General features: G+C 39.4%; 1 protein-coding gene across 1 annotated transcript in view; it reads right to left on the bottom strand.

The window, feature by feature from the left end:
* The window catches only part of rc3h2 (ring finger and CCCH-type domains 2), a 36,501-nt gene extending 12,912 nt beyond the window's left edge, over window positions 1-23,589 (bottom strand). Inside the window, exons 1-15 of the mRNA XM_052116965.1 lie at window positions 23,361-23,589; window positions 16,240-16,543; window positions 14,774-14,891; window positions 13,080-13,313; window positions 12,503-12,678; window positions 9,819-10,019; window positions 9,459-9,591; window positions 7,215-7,333; window positions 6,660-6,772; window positions 6,086-6,343; window positions 4,322-4,476; window positions 3,745-4,127; window positions 3,437-3,571; window positions 2,894-3,046; window positions 2,083-2,296 (exon numbers count right to left, since the gene is read on the bottom strand). Of these exons, the coding sequence (XP_051972925.1) occupies window positions 2,083-2,296; window positions 2,894-3,046; window positions 3,437-3,571; window positions 3,745-4,127; window positions 4,322-4,476; window positions 6,086-6,343; window positions 6,660-6,772; window positions 7,215-7,333; window positions 9,459-9,591; window positions 9,819-10,019; window positions 12,503-12,678; window positions 13,080-13,313; window positions 14,774-14,891; window positions 16,240-16,470 (2,623 nt within the window). The 5' untranslated portion in view covers window positions 16,471-16,543; window positions 23,361-23,589. The remainder of the gene's footprint in view (window positions 1-2,082; window positions 2,297-2,893; window positions 3,047-3,436; window positions 3,572-3,744; window positions 4,128-4,321; window positions 4,477-6,085; window positions 6,344-6,659; window positions 6,773-7,214; window positions 7,334-9,458; window positions 9,592-9,818; window positions 10,020-12,502; window positions 12,679-13,079; window positions 13,314-14,773; window positions 14,892-16,239; window positions 16,544-23,360) is intronic.
* Between the last annotated feature and the right edge of the window lie 304 nt (window positions 23,590-23,893).

Below are 23,893 nucleotides of genomic sequence, written 5' to 3'. Positions count from 1 at the left end.
GGAAGAGTACATTAGGGACTCTAAGTTAAGTTAAGGTAAGTTTTTTAGTGAGCTTCTGTATTGACTACCGTGGTCTCAACAAGATAAATATTAAGAACCGGTATCCTCTACCACTTATGTCCACTGCTTTACAACTTCTTCAGGGAGCTACAATTTTTATCAAGTTGTAACTCCATAATGCCATCCACCTTTTTTGTATCCAAGACAGAGGTAAATGGAAGACTGCCTTTAACACCCTTCCTGGCCACTATGAATATCTGGTTATGCCCTTTGGTCTGAAAAATGCTCCTGCTGCTTTCCAAGCTCTCATTAACAATGCCCTGCATAATATGTTAAAACACGCAGTCTTTGTTTATCTTGATGACATCTTAGTGTTCTCCAAATCCTGTCATGAGCATGTCCCTCACGTCCGGCAGGTACTCTAATGCAGTTATTCTAAACCCCGTTCCTGGAGCCCCCTGAACACTGCACATTTTGTATATCTTCCTTTTCTGATAAACTCAATTCAGGTCTTAGAGTCTTCACTAACAAGCTCATGAGTTGAATCAGGTGTGTTTGATAAGGGAGATATCCAAAATATGCAGTGTTGGGGTACTCCAGGAACAGGGCTGAAAACCTCTGCTTTAATGTGTCTTAAAGTACTAACCATCTATGTAAAACCAGAGAAATGTAACTTCCATACATCCAAGGTGTCATTCCTTGGCTTTATTATTTCAAGGCCAATATCTAAATAGATCTAAAAAAGACCAATGTAGTAAGAGAGTGGCCACAGCCTTCCCCTGTTAAATAGGGTAAGTGATTCTTGGGCTTCGCCAACTTTTGCGGATGGTTTTATTTGCAATTTCAGTTTTGTGGTAGCACCTCTCACAACACTGACAAAGTCCAACATCAGGATTTCCTGGAACAAAGAGGCTGAGGATGCTTTCTTTGAACTTAAAATCTCTTTTGCTGGTTGATTCAATGCATTACCAAACCTTCCTATGCTCAAGAAACTGCTGAAGTAATGTGCCATTATGTGCTCTGAGCATATGGTCTTCCACAGGACTTGGTGTCAGTCCATGGACCTCAGTTTACCTCTTAGTTCTGGCGGGCCTTCGCTCAACTGATTGGGGCATAAGTCAGTTTTTCCTTTGGCTCTGCATTTTTTCCCTCTGTTTTGCCTCCAATAACTCCTCCTCCTCAAGCAAACACCTTATGTGTGCAGAGTGTTTCAAAAATTGGCTCCCCAGTTCATTGGTCCATTTAATGTTTTGAGAAAGGTATATCCTGTGGCTTTTTTCTTTTTTATAAGGATTAATCCTACCATTTATATTTCCCACCTTAAACCAGTGATCACTAGCCCCTTGTACCTGCATCGATGGTGAGGCTTCCTTTTCTGTAAGCTGTCTGCTGTACACCCATGGCCACATTCAATATTTAGTGGATTGGGAGGGTTATGTGCCTGAGGAGCGAACCTGAGTTCCAGCTCATGACATTTTAAATCCTCAGCTCATTCAAGATTTCCATTATCGTAATCCTGGTCACCCCAAAGTGAATGTCCGGCGCTGTTCCTAGGAGATGTGGTCCTGTTAAGGTATTGAACTTACTGTTTTTCTCCACCAAATGGAGACAATTCCACTCTAAAGAACTTCTCTGTTTTGACTGTGTAATTGAGTTCACCTGTGGCTTGTTACCTCAAGTACTTAAACCCTTGGATTTGTGTTTCAAGTTGCTCAGTCTTTTTGTGTTCTCATAATCTGCTCTGTGGTTTTGAGAACTGCAAAATTTTCCTAGTTTTTTTGCTTAGTAATTTTGTTTGGACTATTTGTTTGATTATTACCTATTGTTCCAGAGTTTTTGCCATCCTGCAAAGCACTTTATAGCACTGCTTATTTTTTGTGAGTATTTTTATCCTTGGATTTTTGCTGTTCTTTGGATTTCACTTTTTTTTTTCTCTGCCTTTACAACTCCTTTTTGTCATATCCTGAGTAGCTCTTGCTTCCAGTTGAGTAGGGGTTAAAGAGTGGGTCACCAAACACAGTAACTCAAGCTGAAATCCCTGTTGAGACACCAACACTATAACAAGCAGATGCAGATTCTAACCTCTGAAGTTGATTGATGTGGTACCGACACTCCCCTGCGATGCAGTGGCCTGGACCGGGTCAGTGGTGTGGTAGCTGGTGCGAGAGGCCCGAGAGATCGCTCCCCATTTGGAGATGATGGGCCCCTCTCCAAAAGGAATGATGGGATCTTCATCTTTCAGTCGCCTGTAGGGCTCGAACATATGAAGCCACCGTTTGCCAGCACTTTCCCCATCCTAAGGATAGTTAATCAGATATCAAATAGGAACAGAATCTGCATCACATTTAGAACTGTTTTGGCTAATGCATCTGATATATGGCTGTAAAATTTCAGTCACACTGAAACTGGTAACCTTTTTGACAAATCTATCAGGTTTAAAAATTGTATGAGAGTAAGAGTAGCAACATAATGAAGGGTGTTTATAATTTGGAAAATGCACAATTAAAATGTGATCAGAAGTGACTCAACTTGTACTACACATTCATTTAGAAATATATAGGAACGTGTTACTGAGTAAGCATATATAAGAGTGAATCAGTTTGTGATTTGAAGCACTTCATTTTGATTCACTTTAAGGGAACCAATAGAAATTTGTTATAAATTAAATTTAAAAGTAAATCTGTGCCAATCGGATCTGAAGCATCTCCAATTGTACTGCCTTCACATTCATATTGATTCAGTTTAAGGAAATCAACAGGACTTCATCAGAGAGAAAAACACTTTTTAGAGTGAAGCAGAGTGAAGCAGATCTAAAATTAAAAATTCATTTTGATTTGATTGGAGGGAATCAAAAGGAATGTGTTACAGAGTGATCTAAAGTGACTCCACTTACTGAATTCTTGGAACAAGAGTGGGTTGACAAATGGTAGGGCTCTGACTCAAATGGGTTGATAATGTCACACGACCAGGGTGAGTAGTGGGCAAGATTCTCTTCCCCACCATGACACTTACAAGTCATACACCCACCACCTACAGCCTTAGGATGCTAAAGGAGGAGAAAGAGAGAAATGACAACATTCTGTCTCACACCCACCAGAGTGCAACAGGCTGCCAGTTTCAGAAAATGGGGGAGGAAAGAAACAAGGCAAAGTGACTCAGTCTGTATGTTGCCAAATCTTTCTCAGAGAGTTCGTGCATTTCAAAGCTTTTGTGCGCACACACAATTTTCAAGCTTCTTTCTTTGCATTTATCACAGTTGCTGAGCAACAGTTCCACTTAAAATAGCTTAACACGCCACAGATTGCAGTTTTAGTGCCAATGTTATTAATCAAAGAAACAACAAATCTGATTTAACCCCACTTTAGCACTATGTAGGCATGTGACGTAGTTTTCCCTTGACACACACCTCTAAATACAGCATATTATTGGTCATTACCTCTGGACTCAAATCCATAGCGAAGTCAGGAGATGATTGGGAGGGTCTGTTCACGTTGCCGTGGTGATGTGCCCACTGTTCCTGTTTGTGGTGATAGAGATCCTCATAGCCAAGATGAGTCCTACAAAATGAGTCCTACAAAAAAGACAGAAATTACACACTTCAGCTTTAAACTGAAAACCTGATTTTAAAACTATGGCTTTTAAAATGACACTTTCAGCCCGATTCACGGGGGCAAATAGGGTTAGGTAAAATCCTTGCCCACGTGGTCCAATTAAAATACTTTAATAAACACCAATAAAACTTGCCCTGTGCATTGCTGCTCTCTGATCAGCCGTGCTACAGTAAGGGCTGTCAAGCGAGTTGTATCGCTCTCTGACTGGTGGCTGATATACAAATGAATGGAAAACCTCTGGAGGGAGAGAGTTACTCCGCCCACCCTCCCTGGGGTACAGCGGCGGCCTCCACATGCGCCTGCTGTCGTAGACGGGGGTGTACACGGAGTGTGCATGACTATGAGATATGGCGGTGTATGTTGAGTGCGGTCCATAATGGGTGGGGTCTAATCTGTCTGGAGGCGGAACAGAGGGGTGCTGATCTGGATTCAAGGGGCCCATTGCAGGTGGTAACATGGACTCAGGCACATTGCTGGAACGAAGGAAGCGAGCGTTGCATGATTTGTAAGGAGGAGCTGTGGAAGAAAAAAACGAGTTAGAAAGCATAACGGATGTGTTTATCTATACCAGGCCCACAATAGTATTTGAAGGACTTCGTCCCCAGAGTTGACAATTTAGTCCTAGTGGGCTATGACCCCCTGGTTAAAACCTTTGATCTATACAAAAAGAGCGATAGTAAGACAAAAAAGAGACTAAATGTGTCACTCACTGGAAGGTTGGTGGTAGGGTGGCTGGTCATAATGGGATCTCTGGTCATGAGAGTAGTAAATCTCATTATGAGCTCTTGTGTGGACAGACCCAAGTTTGGGAGGACCACAGCATTCCTCTCTAGATGCTATCGAAGCCAAGTGACTGATTGGATTTCTGGAAGAAGAACCAGAGTATCAAAGGTGGGCAACTTAAACCTATTTGTTAAGACTACAATTTACATTTCTACAGTTACAGTAACTCAAAAATTAAGACTGTTTATCGGTGGGGCCTGGGTAGCTCAGCAAGTAAAGACGCTGACTACCACACCTGGAGTTGCAAGTTCGAATCCAGGTTGTGCTGAGTGACTCCAGTCAGGCTTCCTAAGCAACCAATTGGCCCGGTTGCTAGGGTGGGTACGCTAGTCACGTTGGGTTAACCTCCTTGTGGTTGCTATAATGGGTTTCTCGCTCTCTGTGGGTCGTGTGGTGAGTTGTGCGTGGATGCCGCGGAGAATAGCGGGAAGCCTCCACACGCGCTATGTCTCCACTGTAATGCACTCAACAGGCCACGTGATAAGATGCATGGATTGACTGAGATTCGTCCTTCACCACCTAGATTGAGGCACTATGCCACCACGAGGACTTAGAGCACATTGGGAATTGGGCATTCCAAATTGGGGATAAAAGGGGAGACCCCATTCGTTTCACACAATCATGACATCGTGAGACAAAGCAACAAGATCCCATTCATTTTCAATGAATGCAGAGCGACATCCAGCAACACGAGCTGCAGTAACTGTTGACAACAGAGGTCGCCGTGTTGAGCAACAATACAAGTTCATACAAAATTTTCAACTTCATACAAAATACAAGTAACATTTGGGACCGACTACCAATAATAGAGTGAAGACAGTGTGCAAGATAAAGGAGTCGAGAGCAGGCAAGATGGAGAAGTTAAAAGTTTCTGTTAGTGATTTCACTTTTCTGTATCATTTGTTTGAAAACACATACATGGACATGGGCTAACACAAATTATGCGTGGAAAACCGTGTCGGCATTTTGAACTTCACTGCTGAAGTTATATAAAAACACTCTCCCCTGCAAAATGTTCATTTTTAGAGCCAATAGAACTGATTCCTTGTTAAATTACAATGAAATCTTAGTTTTAAGGTACAGTAGCAAAACCATACAGCTTGAACAGCTTAAACCTTCTGTTAAACAAACAATTTAAAGCAATTTTTTTCCTGATTAAAAATGTTTTACTCCAAAATAAATTAATAGTAATTTTGAAACCTATGTATAAAATAATGACCAATAACATGAGATGAGGAATCAATTTATATCAGTAACCTTATGAAAGCTGTTTTATTCTACATAGAGAGGGTCCGCACATGGGGGCTGCCATGTTAGAATCACATGACCAGCCAAATATGTTTAATCTCAGTAACTGTCCTGTTATTTGACATGTTCACTCAATTATTCAATTAATCATTGCTGACTGTGAATAGTAAATGTCTACAATGGTATCTCTGTGTCTTCAGTTCCATCACATTTCCCTAAGGTTAGAGTGTAAAGCCTACCCCAGCACCATCCTAGAGTATTTTTTTAGCATTGCTATATGGTTGCTAGGGTGTGCTTGCCAATGAAAACATCACCATCATGTTGCTAGGGGTTCTTGGTGGTTGCTAGGGCATTGCTATGCAGTTGCTAAGGTGTTTTGAATGGTTTTCATTGTTTTAATTGATGCTTGCCTTGGGAAACTCCACTAATAAACCACATCTTACTTTTCCAGGCTGGTAGCAGGCAGTCCATTGGCACAGTTGGGGAGTGATTTTTCATCCTGGTAGTCTCCACCTCTAGGGATCAGCTGAGTTGGAGATGAGTCCTCTGAGGTTGCGGCTTCCTTCTCGTAGTTCGTTAGCACTTCAATACCCACCTCTGACCCAGAGACTACTCCTTTGGTGCCTGCTTTGGGCATAACTGCTGGAACTGACATGAAGGGCCTAACCACCACACTAGCTTTCCTATTCCTCATTCTGTACCTGAAAAGATAAGGAAATGGTGTGATGAGTGAAAGGAAAAGGCACACCAGCATTTTGTGTGTTGTTGTGATTGTGTGGGTGAACACGAATAAGAATGAGAAACAGGGAGACGTGGGAAGCAGGGAGGTAGAGTACTTTGGTGCGTGTGTTCTTTTGTACGTACACTACAGCACGAGACAGCCTGAGTGAGTGAGTGAGTGAGTGAGTGAGTGAGTGAGGTGAGTGAGTGTGTGTGTGTAAGAGATCAAGGCAAAATCATGAAACAGTTGTGCAGTTTATGCAAAAATACTAAATTCTTAGTGAATTGTGTTCTCACTTTTCCAGCTCGTCCAATGTGTGGGCAAAAGTGCAACTGGCTCCTCTGGGGCAGCCACCCTGCTGCCGTAAGTCCCTGCACATACTGGTCTTGTACTTGCTGTTGGATTGAGCCTGTACAAAGAGAACACAATGCACATCGGAAAGCTGTTTCAGGATCAGCTAGAATTACAATGACATTGCTATGACTGTATTGAAAATATCTCATTCTGGACCAGTGATAAGGTGTTTTTACACAGCCGGGTTAAGTCTATTTTGTCTGCAATGCCACATAAAAGCCAGACTAAATTATGCCTGCTCTGACAAACCTCAGCCCCCAGTTTTGATGCTGCTTTGGTTCTGTGTAAATGAAATGCAGCATCAGAGCAGCCTTAAATTTTGTTGTTGTCATAATAGAGCATATATTTCATTATTTACAGTTTCATTTTTAAAAATATAATTTCAGATTTTCATTCATTTAGTTCAGTCTGTGTAAATACATATTTTTTGTTATATATGCCACATCAGATGCAGTTTCGTTGCTACCTTTGCAGTGTTAAGAGAGATCGTTCTTTACCTGAGGGCTTTCATGGCACTTTTTGCTGAAGTTTTGTATGAATTCCACTAGCCCGTGGACAACAACCTTCACAGCCAATACCACGCTCTCCAGTTCTGCCCAGGATGGAGCAGCCGCATCTAAACACACACACACACACACACACACACACACACACACACACACACACACACACACACACACACACACACACACACACACACACACACTTCTGGTCATACTAATAGTTAGGTATTTAAAGAACCCCTAACCCTTAAGTATCAAACTTGGGTGTGCAACTCATCCCGTTTATACATGAATGATACTTCATCATGTGGCTTGTTATGAAGAGATGTGCTATTATATCCCTGCACAGCAGTCCCTAGCATATACCAAGTAACTCTCTTGTAAATCTAAATCACCCTAACCACCTATTAACTCCCTAACAATCACCCAAAACACCATAGTAACCACATAGTAACTCCCTAGCAACCACCCAAAACACCCTAGCAACCACCTAGTAATTCCATAGCACCCACCCAAAACACCCTAGCAACCACCTAATAACTCCCCAACAATCACCCAAACAACCACCAAGCAATGCCTTAGCAACCACCCTGAACACCATAGCGAACACCTGTTAGCTCCCTAACCACCCAAAAAACCAAGCAACCACCTATTATCTCCCTAGCAATCTCCCAGAACACCATAGAAACCACCAAGTAACTGTTTAGCGACATATAAATCGCCATAACCACCTATTTATTCCCTAAAAATCATCCAAAGCACCATAGCAACCACCTAGTAACTCTATAGCAACCATATACAACACCCAAGCAACCACCTAGTAACTCCCCAACAACCAGGCAGAACACAATAGCAACCACATAGTAGCTCCCTAATAATCATCCAGAACAATCTTGCAGCCACCTAGTAGCAACCACCCAAAATATCCTAGCAACCACCCAGTAACTCCCTAGAAACCACCCAAAACACCCTAGCAAAAACCTTGTAACTCCACACCAATCCCCCTGAACACCCAAACAACCACTCTGCAATGCCCTAGCAACCACTCAGAACACCATGGCAAAGTGGTTCTCAACCCTGTTCCTGGAGGACCCCCAACACAGCACATTTTGTATATCTTCCTTTTCTGACACACCCAACTCAGGTCTTGGAGTCTCCACTAATGAGCTGATGAGTTGAATCAGCTGTGTTTGATTAGGGAGATATCTAAAATGTGTGGTGTTGGGGGTTTCCAGGAACAGGGTTGAGAGGCGCTGCCCTAGCAACCACCTAGTAACTTCCTAGCAACTGCCCAGAACACCCTGTCAACAACCAAGTAAATATCTAGCGACATCTTAATCACCCTACCCACATATTAACTCTCTAACAATCACCCAAAACACCGTAACAACCACCTAGTAACTCCCTAACAACCACCCAAAACACCATAGCAGCTACCTAGTAACTCCCTAACAACCTGGCAGAACACCATAGCAACCACAGAGTAGCTTCCTAATAAACACATAGAAAACCATAGCAACCACCTGGTAACTCCTTTGCAACAACCCAAAACACCCTAACATCCACCTAATAATTCCATAGCACCCACTCAAAACACCCTAGTAACCACCTAATAACTCCCCAACAATCACCCAAAGCACCCAAACAAATACCCAGCAATACCCTAGCAACCACCCTGAACACCATATCAAACACCTAATAGCTCCCACCACCCTAGCAACCACCAAGTAACTATTTAGCGACACATAAATCACCCTAACCACAATTGTATTCCCTTACAATCACCCAAAACACCCTAGCTACCACCTAATAACTCCATATTAACCACCCACAATGCCCTAGCAACCACCTAGTAACTCCCCCACTTCAACCAGGCAGAACACCATAGCAACCACCTAGTAACTCTCTAATAATCATCCAGAACAATCTTGCAGCCACCTAGTAGCATCCACCCAAAACACTGTAGCAACCAACTAGTAACTCCTCAACAACCACCCAGAACACCCACACAACAGAAGCAACCCCCAGAACACAATAGCAAACACCTAATAGCTCCCTAACCACCCAAAATACCCTAGAAACCATCTAGTAAGCCCCTAGCAACCACCTAGAACACCCTAGCTATGCCCTAAGAACCACTCACAAAATTCAAGAAACTGCATAGAAACACACAGGAAACGATCCACAACATCCTAGCATTATGGCAGCTAGCTGTCAAGTGTGGTTGAAGGTCCTTACCAGGATTGTGGTCGATGTTGGACAGTCCTTCTAGAGGAGCTCTGAGGCTATTGAGGTTGGCTGGGTCTCCTGTTCTCTGCAGGATAATGGTGAGCTCCTGCACGCTTTTAGCAAAGGACTCGTGTGACTGGAGCTGTGGCATCGAAAAGAAAAAGGACAAATGCATTCAGATGTGCAGCACAGAAGAGTGACAACAGCAACACATTCATTAAATCTAGAAACACTCTTACAAGAGGACAGCATTACAATATTATATTCTACTGACCTAATACATTTATCAAATTATTTACATTGTGATATGATTTGATTTAATATTTCACAGTATGTGATGTAAGAAAGTGAAAATGAAACATGTGATACCTTGTCTATGATTGACTGCATGTGAGATTTGTGCATAAGGTCTCCATACAGCAGAGAGGACCACTGCTCAGGCGAAATACGTAGCCCTGCTTCCATGGCGATGTGAACGATCTGAGCATCATGCTCACGGCGTAGAGCGTCGTAAGTGCGAAACTCTTCCTTCAGCTGCATGAGAGAGGAGTCTTCATCCCGTTTGGTCACCTGAGAGGAGATACAGCATGAATAATAATGTTGTATATGTTACGAATGTAGTTTAATCTTTTGACGTAATCTGCATTTATATTGAGTTAAGATTTTGTATAATTAGTTACTCAAATTCTGAATATAAAGTCAATATATATGAATAGAAACTCTGCACAATGAAACTGATTTGAGACTAGTGCACACAAGCACTCATAATTAATGAACACAGCTGAGCCAAACAGGACATCTTACATAACGCTGTGATTGACTATTAAATTAAATGATTTGATTACATTGATTTGCCATAACCACAGTAAATCAAGCTTTAATGAAAGATGCCAGATCATTTACAAGTTGATATGAACATGTCTGAATGAATGTCAAGACACTGGGCCTTATTCAAGAAACTTTTGTTAATATATGAATAAATTCAAAGTAATTTGCATGTAAAATGGCCTTTCCGCTGGATTCACAAATGCTTCGTTCTCACTAGATTTGTAAAACTTGTGTATGTTAGTGAATTCAAAACATTTGTAAATAGGGGCATGTGCATGTTAATTTACAATTATCATAATCCACTCCAATTAAAACGCCATATTAGGAATGAACCAGACTCGCTATGCGAAACAGTAACCTATAATCATTTTTAGGAATGAAGTGCATTCACATTGTAAAATGTTGATACAGCAATCACAAAAGCAAAAGGACTTACTGTCATAGGATGCTTTTGCGGACATCGGATGCTCTTTTGTGAATCAAACAGTCAAAAAAATTGGTTTGGCATGAGTGTAAAAAATGTTCAGTTCATGCCGGGAGGAGGATTTCCACCACCATTAACCATCTCTGGTTCAGGTCACAGCGCATCACAAGCATAATTAGTGCAACTTGTCGGGTAAATCATGATGGTAACAGTGCCATACTTGCAACTGGAAGGATCTTCAGAGAAATTAATAGAATGCTTGAAGAACTTTCATGAATCCGAGAATTTACATCAAACGTCTTTACAAACGATTAACAGAAAAATGTATTCTGCTCGTGTTTCATGAATGAGGCCCATTATTCGAAATTCCCAGTGGCGACTCTTGACCACACTATATCCACAATATCAAGTTACTCGAAAAAGGCTTAACACACCATAACACCTCATTTCCTTTGCTGTGCAAAATAGATGACATTGATGGAGTACTGAGTATAATGGCTGTTTTACAGGGTGTAAGAACTCATTTTTTAGGAGGCCGTGGTTTGGCTCATTAAAGCACATGGCTTGAAAGACAGGAGATCTTGGATCGGTGTGGTGACAGCATAGTGCTTTAAGTCAAAGTGAAACAGCATTTGCAACCCAATTTCCTTCAGTAAAGTCCCGTTATGTGCTAAATATAGCGGATACTACAATTTACATAAACTTGCAGAAACTAAATCTGCTAAATCAGAGGTTCTCAACTGGTAGATTGAGACCCCAAAATAGGGTTGGAAGCAGCATGGAAAAATAAAGCTGAACACAAATAATAAAATGCACCTAATCATACAAGTGTGCATAACTAGCGTAGAAAATAAAGACTTTTAAATTACTGTTTAATCAACAGGACAAAAAAGGCCTTTTGTTGTTGATGTCAACGGATGTGCCCGTCCAATTTGGCGCAAATTCATCTGTCACTTGGTAATATGGCTAAAACTACAGTAATACAATATTTGGCCAATAGTTTGTTCCATGTGTTCATACTTCTGCTGTTGTTTATGCATTTACACAATTGTTAGGGATGCACTATATATCTGTGGCAGAAAAATTATTGGTCGATAACTGGGAAATTCAGATATTATTTCATGCCAAATTACTTTCGATATTTTCACCAATAGTTTGTTAAGTTTTATTTGTTTATGGCAGATAATCTCTAACTGCTTCAGAGATTGTATAAACACAAGTTAGCATGTCATTTCGCTTTGTGAGGATTATTCCAACATATACTGTATGTCCTGTGTTATGTTGTTCTGGGGCTCCATTTATTTGGGATCATCTGCTGTAAGTAACAATATGCCATTTCTGATATTCTGTATATGTTTCATGAAGTAATAGGTGAAAACGCAACAAACGCATATACATATGTATGTTACTTATGGGGAATCATTGCATTGTTTTCACTTATTACTCCAATAAACATAAACAGAATATGGTATATTGTTGATTACAGCAGATGATCCTGATTAAAACAACCCCAAACAAAATGTAAAATGGCGAATAATAATTCTCACAGAGCGACGTGAGAAAACACTAGTTTATGAGTTGTGCTTGTTGTAGTTTACTAATTAAGACTTTTCCAACATTATGATACATGACCATTTTCCATTACAGATTGTAAAATCCAGATTCCAAACTTTAAAATAGAGTAGTTTTTTATTTAATTAGCTTGCAGCTGCCTTTTTAAGGATATGTTTGTTACAATTTTGGTACTGTGTTGGGTTGCCACTTGATGTTCACTTTAAAAGGAGCTGATTCTAGTTCTGACCTTAAAGCAGGAGGCGCGATACAGCAGCTGAACTACATGACCAATGCTGGTCTTAGATGCCTGAGGGAACCGCGCCTCCAGTTTCTGCACCACAAACAGCACCAGAACCTTCCGTGATAGAGCTGAGCCGTCTTCAAGGGCCAGCAGCACCAGTTTCAGAGCGTCATCCTGCATGGCTACAACATATATAAACACAAACACATACTGTAGTTAGTGCTGAGAGTAATATGCAGTTGATGATGTCAGAGGAATGAATGTATGTTCTGGTGTTCTCAGACTGGAAAACTCAATATGAGATCAGATGAGAAAATCAGTGTTTTCCCAATCAGAATCTGCCCTATGAGTAATCATCATTGACACCCAAGAAAAAACATTCCCTGTATATACATCCGAGAGGTTTTGCCGATTATGTACATTTTACAACATATTTACAGCCACAAATATCTCAACTCATCAACAGGTTTGTAAAAATGTGTTAACAGGAAAACACTTACATATAATATTGCTTGAATTATAAAAATTAGGCATTTCAAAGAGATGCCACGACAAAACAAGGAAAATTAAACCATGGACTCACCAGGTCCGAGAAACTGACAGCCGCGTGCCCGCACAGCAGCCCACAGGTTGGCCGAGAGCTGCTGTGGGTTCTGGTGCTGTAGGATGAGTTCAGTGATGGTGCGTTCACCCAGAGATCTGCACGTCCGGACCGCCCGCATACGCCCCTCCTCCTCAACCAGCTGACAGTTCACAAGGGTAACCAGCTTCCTCTGCATGGGCCTGCTTAGTGTGCTCTGACTGAGGGTAACTATACCTGCGTGAGAGAGGCAGATACATACTGTATATACATTTCTATGAAGAATATTGCATGTATTCTTTTTGACAACAACATAATAATTGTAAGGAATGCAAATATTTATGGTGTAAGTGTAGAGGCAAAAAAATTAATATATTTAAATGTCGGCTTATGTGTCATTAAATTAAAATTAAATTGTGTAATGTCATTTTTTTTATGTGGTTTTACTACGGTACCATGTCCAAAAATAATATGGTAATACAGTGGTACCTTTTTGTTGATGTTGAGTCAAAATACAATTAAATTACTTGAAAATGAATTGAAGCAAAGTCACAAAGCCAGCATAACAATGCCAGAAACAAACGTCTGATCATATATAGGTGAAGCACATATAAATCTCGGTTACTTTTTGCCTCAGTTATTGACTATTATTTGTAAGCACATATAATACTCAGTTAGCTTTTACCTGTTTATCGACTCTTATTATTGCTTTACACATTTATTCCTAAAAACAGAAGCTAATAAATATCCTGAGGGTGAAAGTCCCATGAGTCTTATGATTGTGCCACTCTATAATAGTGAAGGCTTGGCAAAAGAGCTCTTTTATGAGTAGTTTTATGAGCTTTAGCCTTTAGCCTCTCGCTAGTCTGCTGTGAGGGGAAACTTTTATTGTTACTCCAATTAAACAGCCTATTGAGTCCTGAAACAGACTTTTCCACTCACAGCAGCTGTGAACAAGACTGGCCTGAAGGTTTACAGCTCATTGAGAACAAGCATTTTATTGGCCCACAAAGAGCCGTTCTTGTTTTCAATGGTCACTAAGGCGGGAAATGAGATTCAGTGAATAGTAAGTAATACTGGCACCTGAGGTGTGCAAAAATGTAATATTTAAAAATGCATTGGGTAAGTTTTTAATGTGCTGTTGCTCTTAGCTTTAGCTTTTTTACTGGTTTTATTCAGCACTGTAACATTGCTAAATGTCTCTGCATATTACAAATATTTTCTGTTTTTCAGCCCTTCTGAAAGAAACACCTTAAAGACGTCATAGCTGATTTCCCTTCTGAAGAACACCATCTTAAACCAGGCTGGTCTTTGGTGGTTAAGAATGGTCTAGTTGGTCTCCAAGCTAGTTTAAGCCAGACCAATTTAAGCTAGCTAAAACCATTTCAACTGTTTTCTTTTCTTTTAGCATAGAGTGCATTTCATTTCATTTATTGCGTATAAAATACAGTACCTGCATGCTACTCTTTTGTTTCAGAAATATAGATGTAGTGGTTTTTTTTCTTTCTCCTACTGACGTAAAAATCTCCAACCACAGAGAAATCAAATGTACATACACTGAACAACAGGAAATGTGTTGTTCTAATCTTAGATCATTCAGCCACAAACCTGAACAATAATGCAGCTCTCATATGCAGTGTTTTTGTGATGATCTACCTGTATTACACACACACACACACACACACACACACACTTACCTTTTCCTCCGCTGATGGGTTTGAGATAGAGTGCCAGCTCCTCAACACACATTCGGCACACCTCATAATGTCTGGTGTCTTCAACACTGCCCACATTTACAATCTCACCATCTGGAACCTTCAGATAAAATACATTTTCAGCTACTGTACAAGACCATGACAACTGCACCAAAGACAAGCTATAATGGGTAAAAAAAAACTATATGTTTTAGGGTCAGGAGTTATTGAAAACTAGAATATTACATTACAACCATGAAAACAACACAACACACACCAAAACATAAACAAACATGTTCACTGGGATTCACTTTATGGCATTTAAACTTAAAAAAAATGTCTTCATTAACATAATCTATTACATTAAAGGTATAATAAGTAGCCTTTATTCTGACACCATACATTTTCATAGGAGCAGAAACGTACAACGTCGATGTATTACCAGTGTTGGATGTAACACATTACATTTTACATTCATGTAATCTGATTACTGACTATCAAGTCATTGTAAAGGAGAAATGTGTGGTGCTGAGTGTATGACTTGTGACAATGAAAAGGAGGAAATATCAAAATTAATTGGAATTCGGAGTGGAAAAACCAAAAACATTTCTGTAAAAAGTGTTTTAGAAAGTAACTTAAAGGTAATTAGTAATGTAACTAAGTATTCAGTAAAATCAGTAACCTGATTACAACTTTAGAGAAGTATTTAATTTAATAATATAATTTGTATAAATTGTAGTGGATTACTTTTTTCAGTAAGAAAGAAAGTAAATTATAATACTTTTATTTGTCCGATTTCTCTGTATGGGATTGTTTCCGAGTACCTCGTTCAACTGCAGCGATATTCTAATAAAGGTTTCGAAATTTCAGTTCCAACCAGTTGTCAGAGGATTCATATTGATTTATTCATCTCTAAAGCTGTTTATTCGTAAAAGCACTTAGATGTAAGTTGATATTGTACGTTTAGGTGACTATCCAAACATACGCGTAACATTACATAAAAAAATCTACGAATACTCATGAGATCACCCTGGTATTTGTCACCTATGCAAACAACCAATTTGTCACCTTTTTCAACAACTAAAACTGTCCAATAATAGAGAGGTTATGGACATACAGCAAGTTGTACAGTATTTGTCGATTGTGTGATTTCAACATGGCGGCGACCATGAGGTGGGACCACTCTTGTGTAGAATAAAACGTCTTTTTCCAGGCCACTGATATGACTGTTTGATGCCATGAATGTATAATATTTTAAAAATTTGTCAAAATGATTACACATTTCTTTAGAGTTAAAACTTTTAAGACACTGCCAATAAAATATCAAATTTTCTTGCTTGAACTGGAACACCTCTTAATTTTGGGGTTTTGAACTTCAACACACTCACATCCTAGAAAATGACTGGATGTCATTAGCTAGTTAAAAGCTCAACAGCAATCATATCAATCTCTCAACATGCCTCACTCACCGGCACCCCCACCAGCTGCAGGAGGGCACAGTTGACAGGCAGCACATCAATGTCAGTGCTAATGGCCGTCTGGTCAAAGGGACAGGCCTTGCGGTGCAGTTTGTGCAGGCAGGTCTTGCAGATGGTGTGCGAGCAACCCAGGCTAATGGGCTTGTGGCTGTTGGCGTCAAACTCATTGTAGCAGATAGGGCAGGATAAAAACTCAGTCCATTGTGCTGCCTGTACCGGCATCCTGTGACCTCCAGGTGGGACTATCACACTCAGGGAGATTGCATGCCGCCACGCACCAACGCCTCAAACACACCTGGAGGAGAGAAGACGTTGAGTTAAGAAATGGAGAGACCTACGTCACAATCGAAAGTGGTGGCAAAAAGACATTGAAGGTTGGACCCAAGCCATTTCTAGGGCTCAGAATGTCTATAAAGTCCAGGGCCAGTACGCAACCACTCAGAACAACTTAGTAAATGTATAAAATGTAAAAACCACTCAGAACACCTACACAACCCTGGCAAACACCAAGCAACTCCCTAGCATTGTAAAGGAAAGTTTATGGGCAAGTTCCGGTTACATTTACTGGCGAAAATTTAAAAATCTAGTAAATATTTTATAGTAGCTAGGGTCACACAGTCACACAGATTAACACCGATTTATCTTTGTAGTACCTGTACATCTACAAACACACTGAACAAATGTTAACCTAAAAATGTGCTTCATGTGGTAACATCTAAATAAACTGGTTTTCTTTATGTCAAAAATATTATCCCTGAATCAATCTGAATACATCAGGTTACACCAACAAAACACATTTTAAGGGTTATATTAGGAAAAAAATATCTCCTTAAAGGAGCTATTCCTCCTGAATGGGTACCAACATTTTGAAGCTCCAAAAAGGACATAATGGCAGCATAAAAGTAATCCATATGACTCCAGAGGTTAAATCTTCAGAAGTGATATGATAAGTGTGGGTAAGAGACAGATCAATATTTAAGTAATTTTTTACTATCAATATCCACTTTTGTTTTTGGCTATTCACATTTTTTGTGCATATCGCAACCTACTGGGCAAAGAGCAGAATCGATAGTAAAAAAAAGTCTCACCCACACCTATCATATTGCTTCTGAAGATATGGATTAAACCACTGGAGTCATATGGATTACTTTTATACTGCCTTTATGTGATTTTTGGAACTTCACAATTTGGTACCAATTTATTGCATTGTATGGATCTACAAAGCTGAAATATTCTTCTAAAAATATTAATTTGTGTTCAGCAAAAGAAAGTCAGGCACATCTGGGATGGCATGAAATGAGTCAGTGATGAGCGATTTTTCATTTTTGGGTGAACTATCCCTTTAAGATAACAATTAACAGGTTTTAACAATGCAAGAAGTATATCAGTCACATAAGAATGAGTTACAGTTTGAGTTCTTGTCAAAAGATACAATAGGATCTCCATCACATTAAACAGTTCCATTCTACTATAATGGCCAATCTGTTGCTTCTTTGAGAGCTTCTTTTTCTCTTGCTCATTCGTTCTTTCTCTCTCTACCTCTCACTCTGATACCAGATACCAATGAACTGTCTTGTACTCAGAGTCATTCATGTGCTTCACATCTCCATTCACTCAAGCATCCCTATCTTTATCACTAGATCTCTCTCAGCCTGTCTGCTCCTCTTCAGGGACTTCCTGCAGAGACAGAAGTTGGAGTAGATAAGAGTGATTCACTAACAGCCATCAACAGCATTAGATTTAAGCCTCACATTAAAGACATTTCACAAAACCCCAATTTTGTGGCCCATTTTGCATGACGAGGCGGCCCATTTCAGCTTATCGCAGCCCATTCGGGAAAAGTCCTGGTTCTCCCGATGGCCAGTCCACCCCCGGTGACCTCTTTGCAACCTGAACGTGTGACACATGCACTAAAAAAGTACACGCGGTGCAGCAGTTAAGGACGTTCGTCCAGTGCGTTTACATAGGAAAACAATAGAAAAACAGAGCAGATGCACACAAAAACACGGTTGGTGTGAACGGCCCCTAACTCATCCATTCGCGTCTATCTGAGTGTGTGAGTAAAACAAGTTCGGAAGGTCTATATATTTTATAAGTCCTACTGACCTGAACCTGGCAGCTTCTAACGTGAACCGCTTTGAGAGCGCTGACAACGGTGTGTTCGTGCATGTACCCAGAACAACATGTTTTTTTCATGTGGTTTTTGCTGAGCTTTCCTACCGGGGTGGTGGGGCTTCTCGATGTCTGGGGCCCCACACAATTGCGTGGTCTGCATAGTGGTTAAAACCGTTACTGTTCATCGTGTCTATACCCTGTCTGGATATTACTCACCTGCTGTTTGCCACTCTGCTCAACTGGATTTACTCACAATGTTTCAATCATCTGTTCAATAAACCCTGCTAATGAGTTCATATCTCTGCCTCCGTGAGTCTCTCCATGACACCTTTGACTTTTAAACCCACACGCTTTTATTTTGACATTCTGAACTCTCCAGGAAGTCCTGTATGAGTCTGTTTGTGGACAAGATCACAGTAGTTTAATTCGCTTCTTATTCACATTATGGTAAAATGCACCTCCAGTGCCATACTAAATGCATATTATAAGTGAACCGAACTATTGAGCATCTACATCTGAGATGTCGCTCATGAGTAGTGTAAAAATATTGCGCCCTGCGTGAAGGCTAAAAGTAGCCTTTTAATTATATATTTACTTATTAAACGCAGCCTTTTGTGATACACAGAGCTATCGCACGAGACATATGAACTACTTTAATTGTGTTTTAATGGTTCTTTTATGTCATTTTTGGAGCTTGACACTAAAGAACATGACAAACACACAGGATCAGGACCGATACCCGATCCATTTAAAAACGTCAGTATCGGAGACGATAGCGATCCAGGTATTGGATCGATGCATCCCTAACCCAAAACCTCTCTAAAACCAGCAAACAGACATACTGACCAGCTTACCAGTAAACCAGGTTAGGCTGGTTTAAGCTGGGAGGTTTATTTCAGAAGGGTAGACATTGCATATAGCTTCAGCTGTCATGCAACTGCTGTTAAAAGTGTAGCACCTGTTCCCCCTGATGTACTGTATGTTCCTCCAGGAAAAGCCTTGGTGACACTTCATGCCCTGTCAAAACTACCATGTAATGTGAAGTTATTCAAGAGCCTCAACTGCTGTTGAGAATCAATCATTGTTTGACAGAGAGAGACCCAAAGCCTGTGGCCATGTGGGCACACTGCTCAACACACTCTGCATGTTTCATCACACTCTTACAAGTACAAGAAAAACATTTCCACCAGCCACATTCCTTCTATAAGCACCCAAAAGTCTCCTCAATACAGCTAAACTGTTTTGGCAAAATTAAATTACAATTGGATATATTAAATGTACTGTAAAAAGTTTCAGTTTTTTGGCAAAGCATAACTGTGCTTGTGAGGATAAGGTTCGGTGCATTGTAACATAAACATAAAGCAATATAAAATGCAATACAATATCTGAGGTCCCACAACTTTCGACAAATGACATTCCAGTCATTGGTGATTGCTAGAAAATTATTGTTTAAAATAATTGTTCATTTTAAAGAGCTTCTTAGCACGGATTTCCATGTGTATGTCAGCTACTAGTCCTTATAATGGATAGATGTCTTCAATTAAGCTAAAAGCAGGCAACTATAACACACAAGCACACATAAAGGGCACACACAAATTTGCTTCTATTTAATTGAATATATAGCTTATATAGTACCCTATATTTAATATATAAAACAATATAGTCATATATAGTCAAAAATAATATTTAATGCATTATATTGAATTAATTGTATTTATATCATTTTACAATTTAGATTTAAATTACAAGTAGAAACATTTATATTGACTTGATATAGAGTATTGACTTGGTGGTCGATAGAGCCACTATAAAATTCTGCAATACAGTACAGTGCAATACAGTGCACATTTTCCAGTGCATGTAACATTAGGAAATAAGTACTACTATGTAGGAACACCAGAGGTATACTTAAAATCATAAACATGTACTATGAATCATTTTATTTAATTACGCACCATAAAAAGTGACACGCGTGAAACATCCACAGTGTCGCTGCTGGATTCTGCTCACGCGAGTCATATTATCACGCGTGTGACAAAACTTATTTATGGGGAAAGTTTGTTCATGTCTGAAAACAGTTGCGGTTTGGGGTGGTCTGGGGGCGTGATCCAGTGATTCACGGTCACGTTGGGGAGCATCTGTGCGAGGAAATCCTGTTATTTACTTGCATAATAATCTCCTGCATTGTTTTGGTCACACAATGTAGTAATATAATACCATTATAACATACTTGATTTTACAAATTGCACAATATAATTACATATTAAATAAGCGATTATGTTTATTTACATTAATCAGTAGTAGCCTACTTTAAATGCACTGTAACACGAACATTAAAGTAACGTATATGTGACATACTGTAATTCGTTTTGAGGTAATGTACCCTTAAAACAATGAGGAGTGTGAACATGTCGGTGGCAGTGCCATGACAAAAGTTTAAATGTAAAGCAAAACTGCAGACTGCTGAACTCAATAAATGTTATATGTCATCTATATATTCCATTAGTATTTAACTCTTTAAGATTTAACCCACATTTCAACAAACAAAATCAATGGACAGCTCAAGCCGGGGGAACATGACACAAAATGATTGCTTCAGTCAAGAAAGTTTGCACCTGGCATGGCAAACAGGTGCCACTCCATATAGTCCCATTATGGATGGTCCCTTGAGTTTCATGGAAAGCACTTGCTCCAATAAATTAGCAGGCTCAGAATCTGAACCCAAGAAATGGGGGGGGGAAATGGGTGCAAGTGTGCATGTACATGAACGTTTGGAATGGGGGGTTTCTACATTTGCCTGTGATTGGCTCTTTAAGAGCATTTCAGCCGGACTGCAACCCCAATGTTGGAACATCCTGTCCTTGACATTCCCAACATCTCCTGTCTTCTCTCTTTCTCCACACACACACACATACATACACACACAAACACAGTTTTGCCCCCACCAACAGCCACACACTCTAATCAATCATTTGGAAGTCTGCAACCTTTTTAAAATTAAGTTGCTCTAGCAAAAATTGTGGTAACACCTAACAATAATGTTCTCTTAGTTAAGGGTTTATAAACGGGGTTATTAATGACTAATAATGAATTTACAAATGCATTATAAATCATTAATATGCAGTTATAACAAAATTAATCAAAAGGGTGATTTTAGTGCAATACTTGCAAACTAGTGAGCTATTTTAACTGTAATGTTATACATGCTTAATTAAAACACTCATTCATACTTTACATACAATATTAAATGCCCTAATTTATGTCACATTGTAGCAAAACAGACTATTATAGTGAAATTGAAAAGAGTGATTATGTCATTATGTGTTATATCAGTGTGATCTGTGCTTATATTGATTACTGTACTGACTTCACTAACCTGTGTTGTCACTTTCCTTGTCAAGTTGATGTCAAAAGATTGGGTTGCCTAGTCTTAGTTACCTAAATTCCTCTGCAGAAACACTTTTTCAGATCTTAATGCTTATTCACAGCATATATCATAACACAGCCTGATGGCCATAAAACCATATACTAAAAATGAGTGTGTTTATAAAGATGTGTTATTAAGCATTTATAACACGTGAGGAAAAATGGCTCACTATTTGGCAGGTGTTGCATGAATATCTCCCTTGTTACTGTATGCATGTTGGTATAATTACATATCAGTGATCTGTAATGCATTTGTAAATGAATGATTTGTGAATAATTAATGAACCCCTTTATAATCCCTTTACAATGGGTACAATAATGTAAAGTGTTACCAAAATGTCATATGGATCAATAATAATCATAATAAACAATATGAGAGTTACCTATTGTAACTCCATGTGCATGTGCTTCTAAAAGAGTGCAACTGTACAGCATTGGTGCTACACTTGTGCAATGCATTACAGAACAGATGAAACTAAGCAATGAATAATAAGAACACTACATGGTGTCTGTACGCTGTAAAGTGTAAATGTGTTAATTCAAGGAGTTATTTCTACCTGAACTTACCCTTAAAACTACTACCAAACATATTCAAGTATATTTAGTCATATTAAACCATTTATCTGATTTGAAAAGAACTACATAGACCACAGGTTACAGTACTGACAAATCATTTTAGGTGTATCAATGCATGTGAAACTTTAGATTTGGAATGCTGGTAGGGTCAAAATATTGATTTATGAATTACACCAAAACCTATGACCAATTTGCTTTTATTCTTTCATATTCAAATGATAAATTCGTTCAGATAAATTACCATATCATACTGTCTTGGTGGCCAACGTGCTTCCTAATATACATAAGACTATAAAATGAAACTGAAACTAGTGCATTGACTATAACTTGGTCTTCACATACTAACACGTTGTTATTAATGTCCACCAGAAATGATAATTACACTTTGAGTGAATCATATGAATGAAATGTGGAAGAATGTATTGATCTTCTTAATGCACGGAAGTGTTTGAGCTGAATTGCACTTGATGGTGTTATGTATGCAACTTTACCGATGGCTGTCACCTGTCTACATATTCTAGTGCAACTGAACTTTATCTTATTACATAAAGCGGCTGGATCGATGGCAAGTTCAAAAAGTCATAAGAATTACATATAGTCAAGAAATTTGATAGATATTGAAATAAAGGCTGGAATAGCCTAATATCTCAAATAACATGCAATGCATACAATATTTACACAATGTTTTATTAGGTTCCACATGCATAAGCCTTCATTAAAATAGTAACTTCAGCTGTGCTAGCCTGTGCAACAAACTTACACCGCGCTACATGCTGTTGCTCACCCATCACTGTCCATTGGCTGATTTCTACAGACAACAAAAGGATTTCTGACTTTTTATTTTAAGTGGGAAAAGTTTAATACGTATATTAGTTATTAAAAAAACATTAGGAACAATAATTAACGAGCGCATATTTAAAGAAGCGCGCGCTACGCCAACAGCTATCCTCAATAATACTCAGCAATGCTGTCAAAGTCGCGCTACTCGCACTTACCTCAGGCGATACACAGTATCATCAACCGTCCATAGTTTATGTGCACTTCGCCATCAACACGAAACTCTTCATCTCATTCCTTCTATTTGCAGGACAGACCAACTTAGTTTTCCCAATTTTTGCCACCTTATAATTCCGTCCAGACATCACATATAATCACGTATGTAATTTCCCGACATTTGGGAGCGCATTCCCTGACAGCGCGACATGTTCAGTGCGAGCAGGTACACTCCCATCATGTTTCGTCAGCGACGCTGCGAATCATACTATTGAGAAGTCTTTATTATTAATATTCATGAGCAAAGCCTGAGCCATTGGAGGCTAAAAACAGGACGTCTGCGTTCGCTAAAATATATTCATGAGCCAAGCCCTCTGCATTTGAAGGTAACCACGCAACGTTCTCTTTACCTTATTAATATTCAAATTCAAGCCTTCGCCGTAGTACGATTCGCGACTACGATTCAAACCCGATATCATTCCGCCGCTGAATCACCTAGTATGAATTGAACAGTGGCTGTGTTTGTTTACACTTA

This window comes from Xyrauchen texanus, chromosome 44 (genome assembly GCF_025860055.1).
Source record: "Xyrauchen texanus isolate HMW12.3.18 chromosome 44, RBS_HiC_50CHRs, whole genome shotgun sequence".
NCBI lineage: Eukaryota > Metazoa > Chordata > Actinopteri > Cypriniformes > Catostomidae > Xyrauchen > Xyrauchen texanus.
This window is presented reverse-complemented; position numbering and strand designations above follow the sequence as displayed.